The sequence below is a fragment of the Peromyscus californicus genome, unplaced genomic scaffold, assembly GCF_007827085.1.
Source record: "Peromyscus californicus insignis strain IS unplaced genomic scaffold, ASM782708v3 Scaffold_21__1_contigs__length_65335640, whole genome shotgun sequence".
Lineage (NCBI taxonomy): Eukaryota > Metazoa > Chordata > Mammalia > Rodentia > Cricetidae > Peromyscus > Peromyscus californicus.
The window spans coordinates 12,124,960-12,150,080 of NW_026294514.1; the positions used below are offsets into that span (position 1 = coordinate 12,124,960).

Here is a 25,121-nt window from a genome sequence, read left to right on the forward strand (position 1 = left end):
GCCCTACTCCCCGATTGGCTTCTCATGAAGCCTAGTAGGAAGGAGGGCACAGAAGACTGAGCCAGGCTTTTCTCTGAGGGCACCAGGCCTGTAGTTTGAGATGACCCCAATGTAACCCACAAAACAGTCAAGGAGCCAAGACTCAGGGGATCCCAGGATGGCGAGGTCCCTGTCCAGGGCCTTCTGCTAATGTGATGGTAGCAATGCCCTGCTGGATGTTTACAATCACCTTTGACTCATGGTCTCCTCTTTCCCACCTCTGCCAAAGCTAAGGCAGACCTCTGTCACTGCAGAGAAGGCAGGAACTCACCTCACTGACATAACAGCAAGACAGGTGGACAGTGGTCAGCAGGGACTTCTTTGGGGTTTCCTACCCAGTTACCACAGTACCAGCATTCCAACCAACACAGTGCCAGTTGTGTGGGGGATAGAACTCATCATCTCTGGGCTGTAGTCTGATCTCTTCAGGGCACATCCTATACCCTAAAAAGTGCAGCCCATCTTTTAAAGCCAGAGGATAGTGCTCTGGTCCCGAGAGGTGAACAGCTGAGCCTACGACAGATTTGACAAGTTGTTTACTTTAAAGGAATGTCTGTGCCAGGAACACAAAACTACAGCAAGCGTGAAAAGCAGATCGTGCTACTCTGCTAGCAGCAAAAGTAAATCCAGTGTTAGCTTAAGTCATGCCGCCGTAGCCTTGACCTTCAGCTCATGGTTCATTTAGTTAGAATGATGTCACAGACTCGGACCTCTGCATCAGTCACTCTGAGCAGAGGATGTACACCTTCTCCTCCGGCAGCCAAGGTCTGAAAGGACAGATCTGGCTTGCTTTTCTTCCGGCTGTACCGAAATGCCATTTCTATCCACAGAAGGCACGCGGCAGATTCCCCTCAACGGACATTTTCTCGCTGGGTTGGCGAGCGCAGACCTGAAACCGGAGGAGATTTTGGGATCTGTGTACATCCCTCACTCTCAAAAGGTAAGAGACTGGCCGGTTGCTTTGAAGTTGTTGCTCCCTGTCATAATGGAGTCCAGTCACCCCTAACATCTGAAGACAGGTCGAAGGAAAGAAACCGTGTTCCCAAAACTGTTTCCTGACCTACTGCAAACCGGTTCAGCAGCAAGGCTCTGGGACTGCCCTGAGCAAGCGGCTCCAGGATGTGGATTTTGGTTGTTGTTGCAGCTGTGGGGTGTGACCCGCAGAAGGCGTGTGGTCACACTTCCCCATGGGTGAAGGCTCTCCGGCTGTGGATGGAGCTTCTCTACCTGACACACAGGAAGCTGGAGTCCTGACTTGGCTTTCCCACCCCCGGGTTCCTGCCAACCCCTACAGCTCATAGGAGCACATGGCCTCCAGAGGTTCCCTGGCCCGGGTTGATGTGGTCACCCTGCCAGCTACGGAGGTGGCCTTCTGCCCACACTCTACTCCTTAGGCCTGTCTACAAAGCTGTGCTTGACTCCAAGAGAGCCCCAATACCCCCCCACACACACACACACATACACTAAAAGCAGAGGCAGGTCATCATAATGAAGTCTTAAGTTTCTTCTCAGCTATGGATGCTCTTTGGTAGTCCTTCCTTCAGAAGAGCAACTTCGACATGCTTTCCCATCCAAAAGTGCATCCGTGTCTATGTGAAGACAGAGGAGAGAAAAACAGTATGTCATTGGGCTGAAGATAAGACTCAGCAGCTGAGAGCACTTGATGTTCTTACAGAGGACCTGGGTTCAATTCCTAGCACCCACGTGGCAGCTCTCAACCATCTGTAGCTCCAGTTCCAGGGGGTCTGATGCCCTCTTTTAGCCTTCATGGGAACCTGGCACACAGATGACGCACAGATACCTGTGTGTCAAACACCTGTGCACGTAAGAAGAAATAAACAATAAATAAAAGTCTTGTATAATATTTGAGAAACCAGCCTCAATATTATACTTTCCAGGGGCTCAGGAGAGAGAACTGCTAACAGCGAGGACTATTTTCAGGAAAAAATGAATCTCAGCACACCGAGCTCTTAGTCCATTCACTTTAATTCTCTACATCGTCTCTTGCTTTACAGTTATATATCTCCCAAAAATCACAATCCTCCCCTCCACCCAGGACACCCAGCCTGAATTTCCTCAGGCAGTGATTGTCTGCTATCAGGATCAAATGGAGGGGTGATAAGAATCACAAAGAGGGGTTTGCCTGGCGGTGATGGCGCACGCCTTTAATCCCAGCACTAGGGAGGCAGAGGCAGGCGGATCTTTGTGAGTTTGAGGCCAGCCTGGTCTACAGAGCAAGATCCAGGAAAGGCACAAAGCTACACAGAGAAACCCTGTCTCGAAAAACCAAAAAAAAAAAAAAAAAAAAAAGAATCACAAAGAGGAGCAATAGTTGTTAATTACCATTTGCAACCCAAAGGGGAAGTGACTAATGAATTAACTAAAGGCTAAATTCAGGTAATATCTAAGAAGAGGAATCTTACGTGCACAACTATAATCTTAAATGTGTTTGGTAAAAAAATGTTAAAAATCTATTGAGTTGCTAGGTCAATGGGAGAAAATAAAACTGCCTTACTTTTTCCTGTGGCTCTAAGCTATCTGCTGTTTTTCTACAGGGTGGGGGAAAGTGTACTCAGTCATTAGTGTACAGCTAGATGCATCTGGTGATAGTTAAAGGGAGATCTGGAACTAGAGGTAAGATTTGGGAAAGGAGAAAGTTAAGCTTAAATGGCACATCTGCCAGACCTTCTTAAACAGGTAGTCTGGATGCTTAAGTCTGTTCTAGAGAGTACTGAGGTATCTCTGATGAGGTACTTTCCTCCAACTCGGGATGGACCTGACTGGATGCTGCCAATGATGATAATTACAGGGAGGCTTGAACTGGGGTTCAGGCTGAGCATAGCTGTTAGCTCAGAAGGTTATCTAAATATTCCTAGAAGTGGTTAGGTAAGGAGTTAGAGGTCTAAAGTTAGTAAGGCTGTAAGAAGGAAGGGTCTGAGCTAAATTGTATAAAGCTGTTACTTAATGTCTACCTGACCTAGACAGTGTCCCCTTGTGGAATTTATCTTAAATCAGGAGACTTGTATGTGGGCTGCTATCACTGTTAGTCCTTGAAAGTTGGGTGCCCACCTGGGCCATGTCTCCTTGTGGAATTTAAGTCAGGGGGCTTGGCTTGCACATGGGTTGGTTATCACTGTTATCCTCGGAAGTTGGGCGCCTACCTGGGCGGTGTTTCCTGTAGTCCTTGAAAGTGGCTAAGGGTGTTATGCCCAGATTGTGACCCCAAAGAGACCACCGAAGACCTTGGATGTCCAGAATGCAACAGCAAGGTTTATTCTGTAGATACAAGTCTAGACAGGGAACTCATTCCTACACCCAATACAGTGAGGCAGGGAGGAGTTGCTCTTTCTTTGTGAGGCTAGCTTTTTTTTTTTTTTTTTGGTTTTTCGAGACAGGGTTTCTCTGTGTAGCTTTGCGCCTCTCCTGGAACTCACTTGGTAGCCCAGGCTGGCCTCGAACTCACAGAGATCCGCCTGGCTCTGCCTCCCGAGTGCTGGAGGCTAGCTTTTTAAAGACAAAAACCACAAGCCCTTCAGGGTGGTTGGGGGGCGGGTTGGGGGGTTTTTACATGGGTGCAACTTGGATTGGTTTATTTTTATCTCTGTTCTCTTTTAATTGGGTGAGGGTTTGTAACCTTTGAATTTACTTGTTGGGGGTTACAATTATCACTTTGGGGGCAGTCCAGCACAAGTCCCAAGCTTTGTCCTTGAGCTGCCATGGGGGCTGGCTGGCTTAGCACGTACTGACTGTGGGGGCTGGCTCAGTGGTCCAGGCTCTGTCCTTGATTCACGCACATAACTCTAAGTTGGTGAGGGGTCCCAGACAGTAAACATCTGGCTGAACTTTGAGCAGTCAGAGTACGTGCAGAAAGGGAGCTACTGCAAGGACTGTCTTTTGTTCACAGCCCTCCCAGAGACTGCTTGCTCAGTCTCAGGAAACTGAAATTGAGGCCTGATCTCTGAGAGAAGACTGAGCAGCCTGTTATGGCATCTGCTTGGTCCTTTCAAAGGGTACTTTCTGATTCCAGAGAAAGCCTTTCCTGAGGCTGTTCTCCAAATACCTGGAATGTGTATGTCCAGAGAGTGATCAGTCCACATTGTTAGCCCTTCTTAGGGAAAAATCAATTGGGAAAACTATGAAGGCACACATGATTTTTATAACAGAATACAGCTGATATATAACAAGCCAAGTAACATCAAAAACTTCTTGGAATTTGGCTTCCTCTGGAGGAATTCCCTGATCCCTCCAGGTAGTGACTTTGTCATAACCAGCTGAGTTCTTATGATGTATTCCTGCGGCCCGCAGCATAAAAGTAGTCTGTCAAAAAAAAAAAAAAAAGGAATAGAAAAATGGAACATGGAGTATGAGGAGCTTTGAGGCAAGGCAAAGGGGAAGACATGAAGTGAAGAGAACCTCTGGGACAGACGCCACCTCTGCTACTCTTGACCCAGCAGCCGCTGGAACATTCCATTCCACTCTTGCCAAATGGGAAAGTGAGCATTTCTACCATCCAGGACATGGAGCAGGGTTTGGACTGAAAAGCTCCTGACTTCAGAAGCCTCCTCCATCCTCCTAGAGACAAAATAACCCAAAGACTAGAGAGGATGCCTTCAAGAAACACAGTACCAATAAGGTCTCTCAGTGGCTCTCCACAGCATCCTCCACGGAGCTCTGCTGACCTCCAGCAGACCATGATATCAATGGCCAGGAGATATCAATGACCTCCAGGATGGGGTTTTAGAAGGAAGCCATTGTCACTTTTGGAGATAGAATGACTCGGTGGTTGCTGTTTGCTGCTGCTCCAGAGGACCTAGGTTCAGTTACCAACACACACATGTTGGCTCACGACCATCTGTAACTCCAGGCCCAAGGGATCCAACACTGTCTTCTGGCTCCCAAGGGCACATGCATATATGTGAACACTCATACACAGAAACAAAAATAAGTCTTTTTTAATCCTTTAGATTTATTTATTTTATGTGTGTTTCCTGCATTTATGTACTTTTGCATGTGTGCACTTGGTGCCCAAGAAGGTTAGAAGAAGGTGTCAGATCCCCTGGAGCTGGCATGTGGGTGCTGGGAACCAAACCCGGGTCCTCTGGAGGAGCAACAAGTGCTCTTAATTGCAGAGCCTTCTCTCCAGCCCCAACAACTTTTTTTTTTTCCTGAGACAGAATTTCTTTATGTAGCCTTGGCTGTTCTGGAACTCGCTCTGTAGACCAGGCTGGCCTCAAACTCGCAGAGTTCCACCCGTCTCTGCCTCCCAAGTGCTGCGATTAAAGGCATGTGCTACCACCACCCTGTTCCAACTTTTTTAAAGGCTATCTGGAGAGATTGCTCAGTGGTTAAGAGTACTTACTGCACTTGCAGAGGACCCGGGTTCTGATCCCAGCACCTACATGGAGCCTCATAACCCTCTCTAACTCTGGTTCCAAGGAACTGCATGCCGCCTTCTGGCCTCTGAGGGCTCCTACACACATTAGGAGCATATAAACTCACAGAGGCTCCTCTACGAAAATAAAAATATACATAAATGAATCTTTTTTTTTTAAAGGACACCATTCTCACTCTTAGCAAGAAGGCAGCCAAAGTGTCTCTCATTTAGACAACCATCCTCTGTGTCCCATTATATGAATCTAAGTGATTAATTAGAGGCACCAAGAGGGAACCCAAGCTTTTCATTCTGACGTATCAGATAACGGGAATGGTTTCTGTCTCCACAGTGGGAGTTTGTGTCCGCCTTCCGGCAAGCCCAGTGCCGTCAGAACGCTTTGCCTGATGTGAATGCGGGCATGAGGGTCCGGTTCAGAGAGGGCACAGACACCATTGAGGACCTGAGCATCGCCTACGGAGGGGTGGGGCCCACCACCATCAGCGCACATGAATCCTGCCAGCAGCTCCTCGGCAGGTAAGTGATGAGCACTGTGCCTTAAGGGGGCCTTGATGGCGGGACAAACAACTTGGCCCTGACTTCTGGTGATAAAGCCCTTGAAGGATGGAAACTCAGACTTGTAAAAACAAATCGCTGCTTGTTCCGTCTTTAATTTTGCTGAATTAATTCCACAGTATTTGGCATCAATTAAGCCACTTTTTGGGGTGAGGGACACAACAGGTGATGTTTTCTCAGCCAGCCCCCTTTTCTCCAGCAAATGAACACTCGGAGGCCCTCTCCAGTGCTCCCGCCATATTGGGTGCATGCTAGTCCTCCCTAGGTCAAAGCAGCGTCCAAGTCTGAATTCTGTCCTGTTCTGCTCTAGAATATTCTGGAATGGTTCTAGAATGTTCCGACTCTGGAACATGCTTGATTTATGCTGCAGTGGGGAAAGGTCCCCATCTCACTCGGCCACAATTCTTGTGCCACTTGGAGCAGATTCCCAGGGCTTTGGTCTGTCCAGAGACCCTTGTTCCCATGATTTCTAAGAGAAACCCGGTTTCCGCGCAATCGGACCACGCTTTAACCATCCTCCTCTGCACCAGGCACTGGAATGCCCTCATGCTAGACGAGGCTTGCAGGCGGCTTCTGGATGAAGTCTCCCTCCCGGGCTCAGCTCCGGGGGGCAAAGTGGAGTTCAAGAGGACTCTGATGGTCAGCTTCCTCTTCAAGTTCTACCTGGAGGTTCTGCAGGAGCTGAAGAAGAGAAAAATAAAGCTGTCCTCGGAGTCCGCCGTAAGTGCTCTGGAGGACAATGGCAATCGCTCTCAGGCGTGGTCATGGTCTCACAGTTCTGAGGCTAGAAGGCCTCTCAGCCCAAGGTGCCATCAGGAAGCAGGGTGAGGTGACTCACCTCTGTGAGCCCAGCACGCAGGAGGCCGAGGCAGGGAGATCACAATGAGTTCCAGGCCTGTCTGAGCTACACAGTGACACCTCTCTCACAATAAATCATAAACTAAAAACAGAGATGTCATCAGAGCTGGTTCCTCCTGAGAACCATGAGGTTCGATTCCACACCTTTCCCATGGCTTCTGATGGCGTGGCCTCGCTCTTCTGGTGGCTTGCTGGTGACCTTTAGGGTTCTTTACCTTGTAGGAATCACCCTGCTCTTCGCTGCCCCTGTGTGCATGTTTATGTCCAAACTTCTCCTTCCAAGAGGACGTCAGCCATCATGTCAGTCAGGTCTAACTCATTACCACTGCAGTAAACACCCCATCTTCTTTGGATAGGTCACACTCTGAGTTTCTGGAGGTTTAGACTTCAACATAGTGATTTGAGAAGACGAAATTCAAACCATAACACCAGCTTCTGCCAGCTCCTTGCAGCCAGGACTTCCACACTTTGCCATTGCTTGCGCCACTTGTCCTGTGGGGACCCTGTTGCCCTTCTCTGGAAGTCCTTGATCTGGGTCAGCCTTTGTCAGCCCGGTGTTCATCCTGGGATTTGGCCCTAGCGGGCTCTCAACCCACCGCCGTCAGCGCTCAGGTGTTTACAGTGCCCCAGCACAGAAACGTGACAGGGGCTCTGTCTCCATGCTGTAATTTTTTTTTTCTTTTAAAATAAACTTTGTTGAACCCTAATTTACAGTAAAACAAGAGACAAATAAAAATGTGTTATTTAACCCACCTGTTTTAACTTAGTCCACAAATGTACACCTGGGGAGCCACCAATTCAAACTACATAGAACACGTTGTCACCACCCCAGAGAATCCCTTGTCCCCTTTGTCATTGTCCCCACCTCTGTCCAGACAGACACTGGCCTGCTTTGTGGAACTAAAGCTTCGTTTTGCTTAGTCTAGAATTTTGCAATCAATATGAAATGTAACGTTGAATTTTTATGTTTCAAAAAGTCAAAAACTAATATGTATAGTGTTGTCTAAACAGCTTTCCAGATTTTCTGATTGCAAACCTCTGGAGTAAGTTAAGCAAAATATTTGCTCTCTCCCTTGTTCTCCCTGCCTTGTCCTCCCGCTCTGTCAACGCTTCCCTGACCATGATCACAGCTCTCACATCCCCCGTACTCCACTCCGTTCCTCAGCCACCCCCACCCCATGGCCACAGTCCCCAGAGCCACTGTCCCTAACCTCTGAATTTCAGACAAAGACCTGCGCTTCATTTCTCAGTCAGGACACCAGGGCAGTCTTCCAGCCTCAGGAAAAAAGATCCTGAAAAAAGCATTCAGAATTTTTTTCATTTTGTGAACCATAGGCGCTAGCTTATTCTGGGATGGCTTATCCAGCCTAGAGTTGCCTTCCTAGCGCGCGCGTGCATGCGCGTGCGCACGCGCACACACACACACACACACACACACACACACACACACACACACACACACACCACCTCCGAGCTCACTGGTAGACCTTTTCCTCCAGGGACATGAAGATCAGATTCAAACCAGTCATCCAAGCCCTCACTTGGATAGGGGGTGAGGGGGCTCCAGGGTCATAAAAAAATGAAAGCCTGGGGGTGGGGGGTAACTCGGCCACCCCTCAGTGCATTAGGGGCCATTCTACATAATCCATACCCAACCTGATCCAGACTAACCAGTCTCTTCTCCCTGTGCCGAGTCACTCCAGGACAGCCAGCGTCGTCCAGGGATTGAAGCGAGGCTCCTGAGCGCTCTGGAAGACTTCCAGGTCACACTCCCCCAGGGAGTCCAAACATACCAGGTCAGTGAGCTTGATTTCACCGAAGCCTGCGCTGAGAGATAAGCTAGAGCTGTGTGGACCAAGCAAGCTATTCACAGGGCTGATTTTCAGTTCTCTCTGGGTGTTCCTGATCCAGAGCCTCTGAACCCCAAGAGCTGGTGCCTGACAAGCACAGGCCTGCTTGTCAGGCACCAGCTCTGCCAGCGTGGTCTGCAGGCAGACAGTCATCATCACTTTAAAGTGATTCTTTGGGCATTTGTCTGATACCTACCCAGGAGAGTGGCGGAGCCCAGGGCTCAGTCTCTAGCCCAAACTGCGCATGTTTGTTCTCCAGTCAGTAAACAAAGAGGCCTGCAATGACTAAGCTCGCTCTTCTGGAAGGACGGTTTAGAAATTAGCTCTTCTTGCTGGTACACAGCCCTTCACACACACACGCACACACACACACACACACAGATACACACACTCACACATACACACACATACACACATTCACACATACACACACACATACACACAGATACACACACACTCACACATACACACACACTCACACATACACACACACTCACACACAGATATACACATACTCACACATACACACACATACACACATACATACATACACACACACACACTCACAGATACACACATATACACACACATACATACACACACACTCACAGATACACACATACACACACACACACACACACACACACACACACACACACACACACACCACTGAATGAAAACAAGGACATGACACTCCTAGGTATGACTGAGGTTTATTGTAGACATGAGGGAAGCAGAGCAGAGGCACCGGGAAGGGTCCAGACTGAACCAGGCCATGAGAGGGGGATTGGGGAGGGGGGAGTAAAGGGGAATGTGAAGAGAGAAGCCGAGGGCTGAGAGACCAAGAGAACCAAGACAAGAGCCAAGATGGCTGAGGTTATACAGGAATCAAAGGAGCTGGGGGAAGAGAAGGAAAGCTGGGGGGACCAGGGAGTGGAGAAGCTGAGGGTCAGGGGGTGGGGTATGCCAGCCGGGATGACTCTGTAACAGGTACTTGTGGGTAGGAACTGAGGGAGGCTGGTGGCCAGAGTCAGCTTTGATATGTTAAATGGGTACCTCAGTTAGTCATTTGTCCTGAGTTTGAGACCCAACACACACACACACACACACACACACACACACACACACACACACACACGCACGCACACGCACACACACACACACACACACACACACACACACACACACACACACACACACGTCAGTGCAGCCTCAGAGAAAAGTTCCAGAATAAACTCTTTCAACATCGGTCTGGATCTGGAAAATTCCATTCCCATTCCCACCCTCCGCCAGAGGCCCCGATGAGTCAACACTCTGAGTTCTCACTCAGATTCTGGTCTGTCTCTGTGGGGCACATTGTATCACTTAGGCCTCATCAGAATGGTGAGCATGAGCAGGCTGGCCATTGGAAGGGTGAGCATGAGCAAGCTGGCCATTGGTAGGGTGAGCATGAGCAGGCTGGCCATTAGAAGGGTGAGCATGAGCAGGTTGGCCACTGGAAGGGTGAGCAAGCAGGACAGAGAGACCTAAACTGTCAAACAAAGGGGTTCAGGGGTACCACACATGGAGGAAGTGGAGAGGCCTTTCATCTACTCACGGTTCTGTCAAAATGTTGGCCGGTCAGAGGCATGGCCACAAAACTGAAATGACAATTTCATATTCTAGTTACATCATGAAATGGCCATCCTCATCATCTGACCGGCTCCACTGAGGGGACTGTCCTGTGACTCCACCCGGAGTCACCCGGGGCCACCTGAGATGAAAGGTTTCTGGGCTAACTCTGTCTTTCCCTGTAGAGAGTAGATCCTCGCCAACCTCTCCAGGATCCAGTTGGACGTCCCATCATGCATCTGTCAGGTCTTAAACATGCCACAGGGGAAGCCGTATTTTGTGATGACATCCCCAGGGTGGACAAAGAACTTTTCATGGCTTTGGTGACCAGTACCAGGGCTCATGCAAAAATCATGTAAGTAAAGCAAAGCTTTTCAAAAACCTTCTAAAGGTATCCCTGGGGGTTTCCTCAAAGGACTGTGTCATCTTCTGCAATGCCCTAACCCAATGAGCTCCAGGATGAAGAGAACATATCTAGAAATTGTTATGCCCAGATCTCGGGAACCCCCAAAAGACCACTATGGAGACCGAATCCCATATGTAAAAGCAAAGAGCCTTTATTTCAAGCTTGGAGCTTGGTCTCTCTGTCTGTCCGACACAGCGGTGAGAACACAGAGCCCTGAGCCTGAGCAGGGTGGGGTTTTTAATCATAGCAGAGGTTGGGATGAGGGGATTTCTAGGGTTCAGGACTCTGGCTGACATTTGTCTAGGGGTATAGGGAATGTTTCGGTGTCAGGTACTTCCCCTTAGATGCAGGCCCTTCCTGGGTGGGGTCAGCTTATGGCTTTTCCTGGGTCTGGGTGCTGCCTGCTAGTAAGCCTGTCACAGAAGCTGTGTCTGGGCCTCTAAGCCTGTCATGGCAGCTGTGTGGTCAAGCTGTTTGGGGCCCCCCACGTTTCCCCTTCACAAGTACCAATGACATGACTCAACCATGAGTCCTATCTGTACAGGGATTCCAGGGTATTGGGACCTAAGAACCATTAGCTAACAGGTTATTCTAGGACATCTGCATCTATTGCCATTTTTAAGGCCCTGTAGTTCTGATCTTTGAGTACAGCCAGATTATAATCCTGAATGACTTATATAGAAATAATAATTTCTTAAGGCCATATAACACCTTTTTGGTTCTGCACAAAGAAGGTCAAATGTCTTATCTTATTGTAGAACTATTTTAGTTCATAAATTCATCAACTGACAACTCTGAACCTATTTTCCTGGTATGTCAACGGGGATTATAGTTAGCCATTCTGTCTCCTATGCCAGGGAGTTTCCTTTTTGACCCAGCAGAAATGACCATCCTGGGTGTGGGTGGGGGAGGTGAGGGGGGACATAGGGGCTGGGATATAGCTCAGCTGGTAGAGTGATGGAACGTTCTACCAAGCACAAAGCCTGGGGTTCAATCCCCAGCACCAAATAAATCCAGCACAACTGTAAACTGCTGTTAACACAGCAGGTAGAGGCGAGAGGATCAGAAATTCAAGATCATCCTTACTTACACAGCTAGTTCCAGGTCCAGGCGGACTACATGAGACTCTATCTCAAAAATTAAAAAAATAAAAAGTTATAGTACTTTTGTTTGCTTCCTAAGGTCATAAAACCCCATCCCCCTGCAGCCTCACGCATGACTCAGAGGCACTCTGATAACACTGAAACACCAACAACAGAAAACAAATACTGCCGTACACTTCCAGAGAACACTTGTCTCAAGGCCCCTCTTTGGCACCTGAAATGGTACCTCCCGGCCCTGCAGCAGGTCTCCTAAACTAGACTCCAGGTCCATTCTGGTTGCTCAGGCTGGCTTTGTTGTTCCATGTTTTTATCTTCAACTATACTCTATTCTTCCCTTGGGTTTGAGGCCCTCAAAGTTTGCTGACGTCTCCTTCTCAAACGTCTCCCTCTGTCCAGCTCAATCGATTCATCGGAGGTCTTGGCCCTACCTGGCGTGGTTGATGTAATAACAGCTGAAGACATTCCAGGCACCAATGGTGATGAGGAGGACAAATTACTGGCTGTAGATGAGGTATGGATGGGACATGCTTTCCCAGATGCCTCTGCACATAGTCACCCAAGCATCCCTTTCACTCAACTGTCCTTGCCTCCCAGCTTTTTCTACCACCGAGATTGAGAAGTGCCAAGGCCCTAGCTCTTCTCTACCCCAATGCCTCTATGAGCCTTGCCTTGCTGGAGTTAGGAAATAGCACACTAAACAAAAACTAATCATAGATCTGATTCAGCCACTACATGCCTTTGAGTTCAGTCACCCTAATCTGAAGAGTAAATATAAGGAGCCGATCTATAACAGGATAGAATGTTCTAGAAGGATCTAAAAAGGAGGAGGTGAGGGGCACCACAGCCACATCCTCTTACTTACATGGAACTCTCACCAGGTCTCACTTTCCTTCACTTGTGCTTTTTTTATTAAGTTGTCTTGGAAGTCACTGGCCTTGTAATTCCAATCATTTACTGACCACCCTGACTTAGGGCCAGAGCACCTCGGCTCTGGTTCCAGCATTTCCACCTACTGTGTGCTCTTGGGATCCACCATCTTTAAAGAGGGTATGATCATGACACACTTCACTGTATCATAGGAGTTAAACAAGTGAGTACGCTCGAGGTACCTAGGACAGCGGTTGGCATATGAAGACTCACTGAATGCTGGCTGTTGTCACATTTCAGTGAATCCCACACACTTTCTCCTCCAGCCAGGATGGAGATCAGTGGGGCTTTTGGCTTCGTTTTGTTGGGGTTTTGTTTTGCTTTTTTTTTTTTCTTTTTTGGTGTTTTGTTTTATTTTGTAATCCACCAGAAGAGGTTGGCTGTCATTTATCAGTCTATTGGGGCTGCCATGATAAAACTTTCTAAACACGGGGCTACAGAGAAGGCTCAATGGTTAATAGCACTGGCTGCTCCTCCAAAAAGGCCTGAGTTTGATTCCCAGCACCCACATGGCAGCTTACAACCATCTATAACTCCTGTTCCCCAGTATCCAATGCCCTCTTCTGGCCTCTGTGGGCACTATATGTATGTGATGTATAGATGTATATGTAGTTAACATATACCCCTCACATAAAATAAAAATAAATCTCAAAGTGGGAGGCTGAAACAAGAGAAATTGATTTTTAAAGTTCTAGAGCTGAGCCCAGGCCACGATGTCTGGCCTTCTCTGCCGAATCTTTCCTGCTTGCTGATGGCTGCCTTCTCCTCCTCATCTTTATTTTGCCTTTCCTCTGTAAATAAACACCTCCCTCTCTTACAGGCTCAACAGTCCTAGTGTACAGAGGCCCCACCCTTACCGCCTCTGTGAAGGTCCTGTCACCAAATGCAGTCTCATAGGTCTTCAGCATAGTAAGGGGTTGGGTTGTTCAGTCAGCTCGCAACAGGGGCCACACACTTACACATTAATCTCTTAAACAGGATGAAGGATGCATGTAAACACAACACAGCAGGGGGCTGGGCTGGTCCACGTTACAGTCAATCTCTGGGACGTACACTCTCTGAGCACAGTGGCCAGTGAGTGAAACTGTTTAATACATACTTTTCGTGTGTGCTGCTGGAGGTCTAACCAGAGGTACCACACATGCTAGGCAAGGGCTGTACCACTGCATATCACGCAAGACCTTCTTTTTTTCTTACTATTATTTTCAAATGTTTACCCAAGCACGTGTGACCCCAGCATGGCTATTTCGGTTCAACAATGACGTCTAAGACACCAGCCACTGATGAGGTTGGGCTTGGCTTCTGGTCTATTTGCTTTAAAATTATTTAAATTAGTTCACTTATCATCATAACGGTGTGGAGTGTGGGAGTCGCGGAGGTCGCATGTGGAGGTCAGGGGACAACTTTACGGAGTTGTTTCTCTCCACCTATCTCTGTATGGGTTCCAGGGATTGAACTCAGGTCCCCAGGCTTGTACAGGAAGCATTATGACATACCGAGCCATCACCCCGGTCCTCTATCTGCTTTATATATGCACTTTACAGGTGCTCTGTGTGGGTCAGATCATCTGTGCTGTGGTCGCAGAGACTGATGTTCAGGCAAAACGAGCCACTGAAAAGATGAAAATCACCTACGAGGATCTGAACCCTGTGATTTTCACCATCGAGGTAAGCAGGGCCAGTCAGTCTCCCTCTGAAACTGTAAAGTTGGGCTGGAGAGATGGCTCGGTGGTTAAGAGCACAGAATACTCTTTCAGAAGACCCAGGTTCTGTTCCCAGCGTCCACGTGGTGGCTCACAACCATTTGTAACTCCAGTTCCAGGGGATGTGACACTTCTGGCTTCTGGCCTCTGCAGACATCAGGTACATGTGCAGTGCGTAGACACACATGCAGGTAAACACTCACACGTGTAAAATAAAAATAAAGCATCTATGTAAATGTCTTAATATTAGAAGACTAACTCAGAACCTTTTTTTTCCTCTTTGGCATCTGCTTGTTCTGGAAAAATCATTTTGCTCTGGAAGATATTACTTGTATGAGATGAAATTGTCTTTGGCTCTAAGAAGTAGAAAAAACAACCAGAATAGACGTTTCTCACATTCAAAAGCCTAGAAGTAGCCAGGCCTAGTGGGAGAGTCCTGTGACTCTGGCTGTGTGGCCTGCTGAGGCAGACGAACCGCACCTAGGCAACTTAGTGTGACCATGACTCAAAACAAAATATAAGAAGAGAGATGGGTGTATAGCTCAATGAACTCAGGAAAAAAAAAACACTAGATGTGATCAGTCCGAGGCTTATATGGTATGTAGTCTGCTTATGTTTGTTTATATGGTCTATATGGTATGTTTCGTGCCGATATAACGGAATCCCTGACATTGGGTAATTTATAATAAACAGGAATTTATTTTCCACGATTCTGGTGTCTGGGAAGGTCCAAAACTGAAGGGCAACACCTAACACTGCGTGATTCCAAAAGGTAGAAAAGGAAGAGTAAGAGAGAGAAACTCACTTTCACAACAAAGCTGTTCCACTATGGTTATTACAATAACCCATCCATGGCCGGGCGGTGGTGGCGCACGCCTTTAATCCCAGCACTCGGGAGGCAGAGCCAGGCGGATCTCTGTGAGTTCGAGGCCAGCCTGGGCTACCAAGTGAGTTCCAGGAAAGGTGCAAAGCTACACAGAGAAACCCTGTCTTGAAAAAGCAAAAAAAAAAAAAAAAAAAAAAAAAACAATAACCCATCCATGAGAGCAGATGTGTCCTAATCACCCCTAAAGGCCCCACCCCTCAAGTCTGCTGCCCTGGGAGTTAGGTGGGGACACAAGCCATAGCTTGTGAGCTGTGTGTCACGAATCCGGATCCTTCTTTCCAATCTCTCTGTAACACGTGGCTTCCATTCTGCAGGTCACAGCTTTTTCTAAAACAGCCACTGAAGCTTTGCCCATTAAATCCACATTCCAGACAGCAAAAGCATGAATGAGAACAGGTACCCCTAATGCCTTTAAGAACATTTCCTAGACAGGACATAGAGGCATATGTCTTTGATGCCAGCACTTGGGCAGCAGAGGTAGGCAGATCTCTCTGTGAGATGGAGATCAGCCTGGTCTACATCATAAGTTCCAGGAGAGCCAGGGCTACCAAGAGAAACACTGTCTCAAAAAACTAAAAAGTAAAACTAAAAAAGATGGTTTCCCAGTCCTTACAGGGAGGTGTGTACTTTGCACATACCTTACTATTTCGTTGGCTAGAAGTCCAGCATCTGCCATACCCAAGACCAAGAGGGCTAGGAAGCACGATTTATCCAGATGGCTTGTGCATCTACCAAAGACATGGGACCCTGTTTCTTGAGGAAGGTGATGGGGGTGGATATTGGGAATAATAATGTAATGAGAATTTCAGGATGGAATTCTATAGAAACTTCCCAATTTCTGGTTCTTGGTGATGGGATTCAAGTTAGGTTTCTGAAGACAATAACAGAGTGAGAACATAGAAAATTCAAGTGTGGACTGATGTTTTTTTTTTTTTTTTTTTTTTTGGTCTTTCGAGACAGGGTTTCTCTGTGTAGCTTTGCGCCTTTCCTGGAACTCACTTGGTAGTCCAGGCTGGCCTCGAACTCACAGAGATCCGCCTGGCTCTGCCTCCCTTGGACTGATGTTTTAATTGTGCCATTACTTTAATAAACACCTGAGATAAACACCTTATAAAGATGGACGGACTCTTTCTGCTCACAGTTTTAGAAGTTTCAATTCATGCTTTGTTGGGCAATACATTGTAATGGCCACACGTAAGTGAGCAAAAGCACTCACCTCGTATCTAGGACTGGAAAAGGAGGAAAGGAAGAGACCAGGTGCCACAATCCACTTTGAGGGCATGTCTCCAATAACCTAAAGCCTTCTAGGAGTCCTCATTTGTTAAGGGTTCCACCATTCTCATTCTAGGACCAAGCTAGGGAGGAGTGCCAGGCTGGGGCCTGAGCCTCTGACACCACACAGACCCAAACTTTAGCAACTAGGACTTGCAGTCTCTAACTCGGTGACAGCCAGATCCAGAGAAGTCAGGTTGAGGAAAAACAGCGTGTTTCTGGCCTTGCAATATACCATAGTTGATGTGCAGAGGCCCTGGGGAACCATGGGGACAGCTGTAATGTACCTAAGTGGTACCAGTCTCTCAATGTGGTCTCTCTACACCAAACCAGCTCTGCTCCAGCTCCCATTTGCCAAGTTTGCAAGGAGTACAGGCTTTCCTGGCTCGCCCTCCTTCCTTGACTTGCACTAGAATCCTAACGTGAGTTCGTTTTTGTTGTTACCTTATTTCCACTGAACTCCCCTTTCCTGAAGGGGTAAATGACATCCAGAGGATACCCCCATGACCCATCCTGGGACTCAGAATATTTAGAGACCTAAAGATTCCTCAGAATAAGAATGTCTAGAGTGAGCAAATAATTATTTTATGACCAAGGGCAGGATACAAAAGTCATATATGCCAATAGTAATTCACTCATCTATGCATTAACCTATTTACATGAACATTGTTATAAATATGTGTTGTATATTGTGTGTGTTATGTATATGATGATATACATCATAAAAATTTATATAAAATATATTTGCAAGAGAGACAGTATGTCGGGTGGTGATGGTGGTGCATGCCTTTAATCCCAGTACTCAGGAGGCAGAGCCAGGCAGATCTCTGTGAGTTCGAGGCAAGCCTGGTCTACAGAGCAAGATCCAGGAAAGGAGCAAAGATACACAGAGAAACCCTGTCTTGAAAAACCAAAAAAGAGAGAGAGAGAGAGAGAGAAAGAGAGAGAGTAGATCCAGGCTGACAAATTTGAATTATAGCTGCTCCTCTTTTTACCTGTGTGATCTTAGGCAGGAACTTACAACTGTATACCAGTTTCCCCACCTGTTAAAGGGGAGTCATGATATGCACCTCATCAAGTCCTCATAAGAGTAAATGAGTTAATGAATGTAAGACAAAATAGTCTCTGGCTCACAGTGCTCGCTCCATATCGCACATCTCATCAGAAGGGCGAGAGTCTTTTGACACACTTACATCATGGCAATAAACATATTTCCGTGTTTGCCACTGTGACTTATTGAGGTCGAAGTGTGCGTTGGATACTTTTGTTAACTTGATACAAGCTAGAGTCACTGGAGAGGAGAGAACCTCAGTTAAGAAAATGCCTCCCCCTGTCCTTTCCTGGACAGAAACAGAGGAGGGGTGGATTGGGGGGTGTGAATGGAGGGGGGTGGGAAGGAGGAACTGGGAGGAGAGGAGGGAGGGAAAGCTGTGGTTGGGATGTGTAATGAATAAATGAATAAATAAATTTATTGAAAAAAAGAAAATGCCTCCATAAAATCAGGCTGCAGGAAGCCTGTAGGACATTTTCTTAATAAGTGACTGATGGGGGGGGGGGGGCCAGCCCATTGTGGGTGGAGCCATCCCTGTGCAGGAGGTCCTGGGTTCTATAAGAAAGCAGGCTGACCAAGCCATGGGGAAAAAGCCAATAAGCAGCTCCCCTCCATGGCCTCTGCATCGCTTCCTGCCTCCAGGTTCCTACCTGCTTGAGTTCCTGTCCTGACTTCCTGTGATGATGAACAGTGGTATGGAAGTGTATGCCAAATGATCCCTTTCCTCCCCAACTTGCTTTTGGTCATGGTGTTTGATCACAGCAATAGTAACCCTAACTAAGACAAACTGTTAATTAAGAAAGTAAATATTGCCAGGCCGTGATGGCATACACCTTTAACCCCAGCACTTGGGAGGCAGAAGTAGGCTGATCTCTGTGGGTTTGAGGCCAACCTGCTCTACAGATCAAGTTCCAGGACAGCCAATGCTACACAGAGAAACCCTGTCTTGAAAAACAAAACAAAACAAAACAAAACCAAAAAGGAAAAATCTCAAGTGTGGTGTTTATTTTCCGTTGCTTTAAGAAGTCAGGTAGCTGTTGCTAGGAAGGATGGTTTTTTGTTTGCAGAACACAGGGCCTTGTGCACACTAAGCCAGTACTCTGTCACTGAGTCATGTCCCCAACCCTGGGCAAGATGTTTCTAGAACATGCCTCGTCCCTCACCTATTTGCAGCCTGGCTTTGAGAGTTATTGTCTCCTCTCTGAGCCCCATTTCTTCATCTTAAAAATGGAGGTAATAATAGAATTAATGCAAGAATATACGTGCATGCATAGATACTGCTGTTGCGTGGTGTTTGCGTTGCGTGTGACACTCTTTCTGGGGAGACATGAGCAGATAACTACTCACCCCAGAGAGGGAACTAATGATGTCAGACTGAAATAATGATTATATCATCGGAGTTCAACTCTGTAAAGCAATGGATTTTAGGGGTGACTCACAGGTGGAGGAGGGGCGGCTCATAGGATCACCAGGGACAATTCAAAGGCAGCAGTTGCCTCACAGAAAGCCCTGCCTAGCATGGGTGGTGGCTCACAAAAGCTGGTCCGTTTTAGGGACTTCCTGAAACTTCTGTTACTTACTTTCTGGGCCTTTTTTTTTTTTTAATGACTGTAGGTGTTATGTCTGAATGTCTGTGCACCACTTGTGTGCCCAGGGAGCCAAAAGAGGGTATGAAATGGAATTAAATGGTTGTGAGCCGCCATGTGGGTGCTGGAAATTAAACCCAGATCCCCCGGAAGAGCAGCCAGTGCTCTAAACTGCTGAGTCATCTCTCCAGCCACTACTACTCCTTTGTTTAGTTTTGTTTTATTTATTTTGTTTTGAGACAGGGTATATATAGCTGTATAGCTCTGGCTGTCCTGGAACTATGTAGACCTCAAACTCGTACTGGGATTAAAAACATATACCGCTATGTCCCACTAACTTCTTGAGTCTTTTTTGTTTGTTTGTTTTTTTTTTTTTTTTTTTTTTTTTTTGGTTTTTCGAGACAGGGTTTCTCTGTGTAGCTTTGCTCCTTTCCTGGAACTCACTCTAGCCCAGGCTGGCCTCGAACTCACAGATATCAGCCTGACTCTGCCTCCCAAGTGCTGGGATTAAAGGCATGCGCCACCACTGCCTGGCAACTTCTTGAGTCTTAATAAGCCTCTCTTCAGAGTGTCCCAAGCTTCCCTGTAGTGTGGCATGTATCTGCTCAGAGGAAACTGCTATGCAACAGTATGTCACAAAGCAAACACTCAAAAGTAGCTGCACTCACTATTACCATTAATAAGAAAGAAAGGCTGCGGACTCGAAGGCTTTTGGAGTCCAAGAATCCAAGACAGGTGTCATTCTGAGGTGCAGAAGGACATATTGGGTCTGCAGTGTTAGCAAGGATCAACTGTGCTGAGTTGGTCCACAGAACCAAAGAGCAGAATGGCTGCCATGTGGGAGTCAGTTCACGCTAATGTCAGAAAACAGACGTGGGGGAAGAAGAGAAGGAGGGGGAAGAACAGAAGTCTAGAAAGGCCCTGTTGAAATATGTCAATGACGATGTGGCCGTCTTGGCCCTATCAGAGTGTGAGGACCTGTGTCCTCTCCCTCAACACAGCCTCGGCTTTCTCAAAATCCTGAGGAAAGAAGAGGTTCGTGCACGTAGCTACCTAAGTAGCTAATACACTTTTTTCCTCGGAGAGACGTGAAAAAGGAGAGCTCAGAGCCGGCAGCAAAACGAAAGGGTGACTAGCTTTGTGTTTTTGGCCTTTTGCATAGGATGCCATAAAACACAATTCGTTCCTGTGCCCTGAAAAGAAGCTCGAGCAAGGAAACATTGAGGAGGCATTTGGAAACGTGGATCAGATAGTTGAAGGTAAACAGTTGGGAAGAATTCCTAAAGTCATTCCTTGACTCCATTCGGAACCAGCCATCAAAGGCATATGATTTCCCCTTGGGAGGCTTTCTCTGAAGTCCTGGAGCCTCCCCAAACTTACGCTCCTTCTCAAAGCCTCTGTGCATCCATGCACCTGTGTGTCTATGTTGTGTTTGGAGGTGAGAAGTAATAGAGTAAGTAGGAGAAAATTTCTAAAATTTGGTTGTCAAGGGCAGAGTAAGAAATAGAAGCTGGAACTTTGAACTTTCAGAACTATGGTCTCTGAGACAGGTCCCTTGATTGTTACAAGGCAAAGATACCTCAGTGGGTAATGTTACAGGGTGGGCAGTCCATATCCCACTTCATTTAAAACGCCCCATGACCGCAGCTTCCAACCACCACACACCTCCAGACATGTTCCTGCACTTGCCCTTCACAGGAGAGGTCCATGTTGGAGGGCAAGAACATTTCTACATGGAAACACAGAGAGTGCTCGTTATTCCAAAGACAGAAGACAAAGAACTGGACATGTATGTGTCCACACAAGATCCAGCCCACGTGCAGGTAAGATCCAGCAGGGCTCCGCCATCACCTTCTTCCCTCCATCATGGCGGTCAGTCTCCATAGCGCAGGCGGCAGCCACTTCACTGATAGAAACTTAGAATCTAAACGTTGGATATCTGTAATGCAGCTAAGACCCTAGAACCGTTTTAATTTTATTCCTGTTCTTATCAACAACAAAAGAACAATCCTGATCACATTTTCTTTATTTATTTTTCCTACTCTTTGAGAATTTCATGCATATGTATGATATGCATCAAAAGATCATATTCATCCATCACTCCTCTCCAACTTACCCCAGACCTCCATCACATCCCTTCTAAGTCCCTGTTCTCTCTCTCTCTCTCTCTCTCTCTCTCTCTCTCTCTCTCTCTCCCTCCCTCCCTCCCTCTCCCTCTCCCTCTCCCTCTCCCTCTCCCTCTCCCTCTCCCTCTCCCTCTCCCTCTCTCTCTCTCTCTCTCTCTCTCTTTTTTTTTTTTTCGTTTTTCGAGACAGGGTTTCTCTGTGTAGCTTTGCGCCTTTCCTGGGACTCGCTTGGTAGCCCAGGCTGGCCTCGAACTCACAGAGATCCACCTGGCTCTGCCTCCCGAGTGCTGGGATTAAAGGCGTGCGCCACCACCGCCCGGCCTCTCTCTCTCTTAATAACCCATTGAGTCCAGTTATGCATGTGGGTGTCAGGGCATCCACCGGAACATGGGCAAGTAGTTGCCACATCCTCAAAGAAGGACGGCTTTCCTCCAGAAATGTCAGACAGAGGTGGGGTCTCATGATTCCCTCCCCAGTCTATGCTGGAATTGTGTGTGACTGGCTTGATGTTGTAGAATTGTGAGTTACAATGGTAACTCACAGCCACTGTATTCATGACTACACCAGCTTCGTCATGTCCAGAAGACATAATTGGGGGGAGGGGGCAAGGTTGAGACAGGGTCTCTCTGTGTAGCCCTGGCTGTCCTGGAACTCTCTCTGTAGACAAAACTCAGAGATCCACCTGCCTCTGCCTCCCAAGCACTGGAATTAAAGGCATGCGCCACCACCGCCCAGCCATAACTCTTATTGAAAAAGAGTCTCCTGTATTCCAGGATACCCTTGAACTTACTAAGTAGCTAAGGTTGACCTTGAACTTCTGCACACCCTCCTTCTATATCTGAGTGTCAGAATTACAAGCATTCACTATCATACAGGATTTATGCAGTGCTGGGGATCAAACTCAGGTCTTCATGGATACTAGGCAAGTTACACTTCCAGTCCGAGTGCTATCACTTTGAATTAAAACACTAAATTTGTTTGCATTGGACTTAGTTGAACTCGGATTGGATGGCATCACTCAATTTTTCCTATGCTCCATTTTACCCTCTAAAATGATCATTATAGATGATTTAAGAGTCAAGACATCATTTTAGACCACAATTTACTTTCCCAGACAGAAAATGGTCTACAGAGTGAGTTCCAGGACAGCCAGGCCGATACAGAGAAACCTTGTCTTAAAAAAACACACAAGAGAAAAATAAAGGAGAAGAAAGAAAGAAAGAAAGAAAGAAAGAAAGAAAGAAAGAAAGAAAGAAAGAAAGAAAGAAAGACAGTAGTCCACTGTCTACTGTAGATGTGAGTGGACTCTGCGTCTCCACTCTGTACTGTAGATGTGAGTGGACTCTGCGTCTCCACTCTCTACTGTAGATGTGAGTGGGCTCTGCGTCTCCACTCTCTACTGTAGATGTGAGTGGACTCTGCCATCTCCACTCTGTACTGTAGATGTGAGTGGACTCTGCGTCTCCACTCTGTACTGTAGATGTGAGTGGACTCTGCGTCTCCACTGTCTACGGTAGATGTGAGTGGTCTCTGCCGCACAGTTATAGTTCAGGAAACAAAACACTTCGTTGTCTTTTTATTCTGTTTAAACCTCATTGTCTCTTACAGAAAACAGTATCTTCTACTTTAAACATCCCCAGCAACAAGATCACCTGCCACGTGAAACGAGTGGGTGGGGGTTTTGGAGGAAAAGTGGGGAAACCAGCCGTGTTCGGGGCGATTGCTGCAGTGGGGGCCGTCAAGTAAGTCTGCCTTGGGTGCTGGAAGTGTGGGAGAGGCTGAGCTCAGGGGAAATTGGTAGCCTGACAAATCAATTCTGGCTGCAGTCAGAGCCACCAGTTGGTCCCTGGGCAATTCAGCGCCCCCCCTGCCCCGCCCCCGTCTGTTTCTTTATAATACATAGATATTTCACACTGCCCTACCACCCTTTTGGGTTTTGCAAAAGTCAGCTGAACACATGACTTTGATGACCGTGGAGCAGTGGGGTAGCAGGTTGACTGCTTCCAGAACTGCAGGGCCCATTCCTGAGCTTTGAGGAAGATGAATTGTTAAGATGTGCAGCGTGGTACCCTTCCCATGTTCATCGCTGCCCCCTAGCTCTCTTTGCTACTTCCAGAGCAGAGTAGAGTGGCGTTAGGAAAGAAAGGCTCTTCACCCTCCACCAGCTCCATGGGCTGTCTTGGTGGACAGGGGGTCTTTGGGTTGATCAGGGAAGAGTCACATCTTTGCTATCCATGGCTCCACGTTCAAGTTTAGCTAGTACTGACAGTGCAGGTCCTCGTTCGTTGTCTTTGACTGGATTTGTTGTCAGTGTCAGAGAGCAAAGAGAAGGAGCAGGAGGGGAGAGAAGGGAGGAGAAGGAGCAGGAGGGGGGAGAAGGAAAAGAGGGAGAAGAAAGGGGAAAGGAAAAGGAGACGCCGTTTACTAGTTTGTCTGTGTTCCAGTCAGTCTACAAAGTCTCAGTGCCCTGCTGCCTTTGGCAGCCTCTGTGTAGCGCAGAGAAAAATCCTGCACACTGGGATGTGTGTCTTCATCCCCCGTGCAGGGTGGAGAGAAGCAGGGCTGAAATTTCACATCCACTTCTGTCCTCTGTCACAGCCAGCAGTAAGCAGCTCTTGCACTCACAACAGACTTTATGGCTTCTGCCTCTCAAGCGTGGCCACACACAGCCACCAAGTGGAACATCTAAATCCCAATGATTTAGATGGGGCTAGCCACTATGAGCCCTGGCACCAGTATATTCCAAAGCTGGCCCCCTTGACCCCACTGTGCAGCCATGTGTGGAACCAATGCCTCAAGATGCACCCTGCCTTAGCACACAGCAGTCATGCATTAAGTTACCTGACAACAGTGTTCCAGATCTCCTGAGAGCAGGGGTCCCCTGAGGTCATAGAAATCTGTGCCTCAAAAACACACAAATTTTTTTAAAAATTTTTAAAGAAAGTAATTCCACCAAATCCCAGGCATTCTGAATCAGAATTAGCAGGGAACGAGTCTTGAAACTGTACATTCACCTGATGTTTTTCTATGGACATTAGCATTGCACTTACCCAAGGACACAGTCCCCATTAGTACTAACAGAAGACTTGCAGAATGGCTGGATCTGGGTGAAAGTCAAGTGTGAAGCCATAGGGACAGAGCTTAGCCAGCATGTGACACTAATCCCTTTAGACATACCTCTAAACACTGAGTTGCAAGCATAGAGACAATAGTAATTTAGTTGGGCGATAATTCACATCATGCCTAGAAGATTTTGTGCAGATTAATAGAGCCATGTGTGCTGGATGGATGGATGGATGGAGAATTAAGTAAGTGGGACAAATGGATGGGAGGGTGGAAGGTAGATAAATGGGTTTTACTATCTAAGACTACTGGGGTCCAGCCCCTAAATAGCCTTTTCCCAGGGTCCATGGAAGAATCTTACAACCAGCTGAGGATCTAGTCTTAGCTATAATCAAATGAATCTGAGCACACCAAGCTCTTTAGTTCGTTCACTTTATTCTTCTAGGTCAATTCTATCCACACAGCTTCATTTCTGTTCTCATCCTTAGCTCCTCTCTGTCCCTTCTTCTACTGTTCTCTCATTGTTCTACCTTTAGTTCTTTCTATCCTCGTCCCCTAGTCTCTGAAGTTTCCAGTTTATATACCCACACAGTCAGCAATTCTCTGGCCAAAGGAGGGTCACAAGGCTTGAATTCTATCAGGGTCATAAAAGCAGATAAGAGTTTACACCAGGCAGTGACTGTCAGGCTTTCTT

At 47.2% G+C, this 25,121-nt stretch overlaps 1 protein-coding gene across 1 annotated transcript in view; it reads left to right on the top strand.

The window, feature by feature from the left end:
- LOC128117550 (aldehyde oxidase 2) overlaps positions 1–25,121 on the top strand; it is a 106,330-nt gene that overhangs the window by 31,639 nt on the left and 49,570 nt on the right. Inside the window, exons 13-22 of the mRNA XM_052749522.1 lie at positions 870–979; positions 5,763–5,947; positions 6,517–6,706; positions 8,548–8,640; positions 10,491–10,660; positions 12,211–12,325; positions 14,286–14,408; positions 20,401–20,497; positions 20,937–21,061; positions 22,973–23,106. Of these exons, the coding sequence (XP_052605482.1) occupies positions 870–979; positions 5,763–5,947; positions 6,517–6,706; positions 8,548–8,640; positions 10,491–10,660; positions 12,211–12,325; positions 14,286–14,408; positions 20,401–20,497; positions 20,937–21,061; positions 22,973–23,106 (1,342 nt within the window). The remainder of the gene's footprint in view (positions 1–869; positions 980–5,762; positions 5,948–6,516; positions 6,707–8,547; positions 8,641–10,490; positions 10,661–12,210; positions 12,326–14,285; positions 14,409–20,400; positions 20,498–20,936; positions 21,062–22,972; positions 23,107–25,121) is intronic.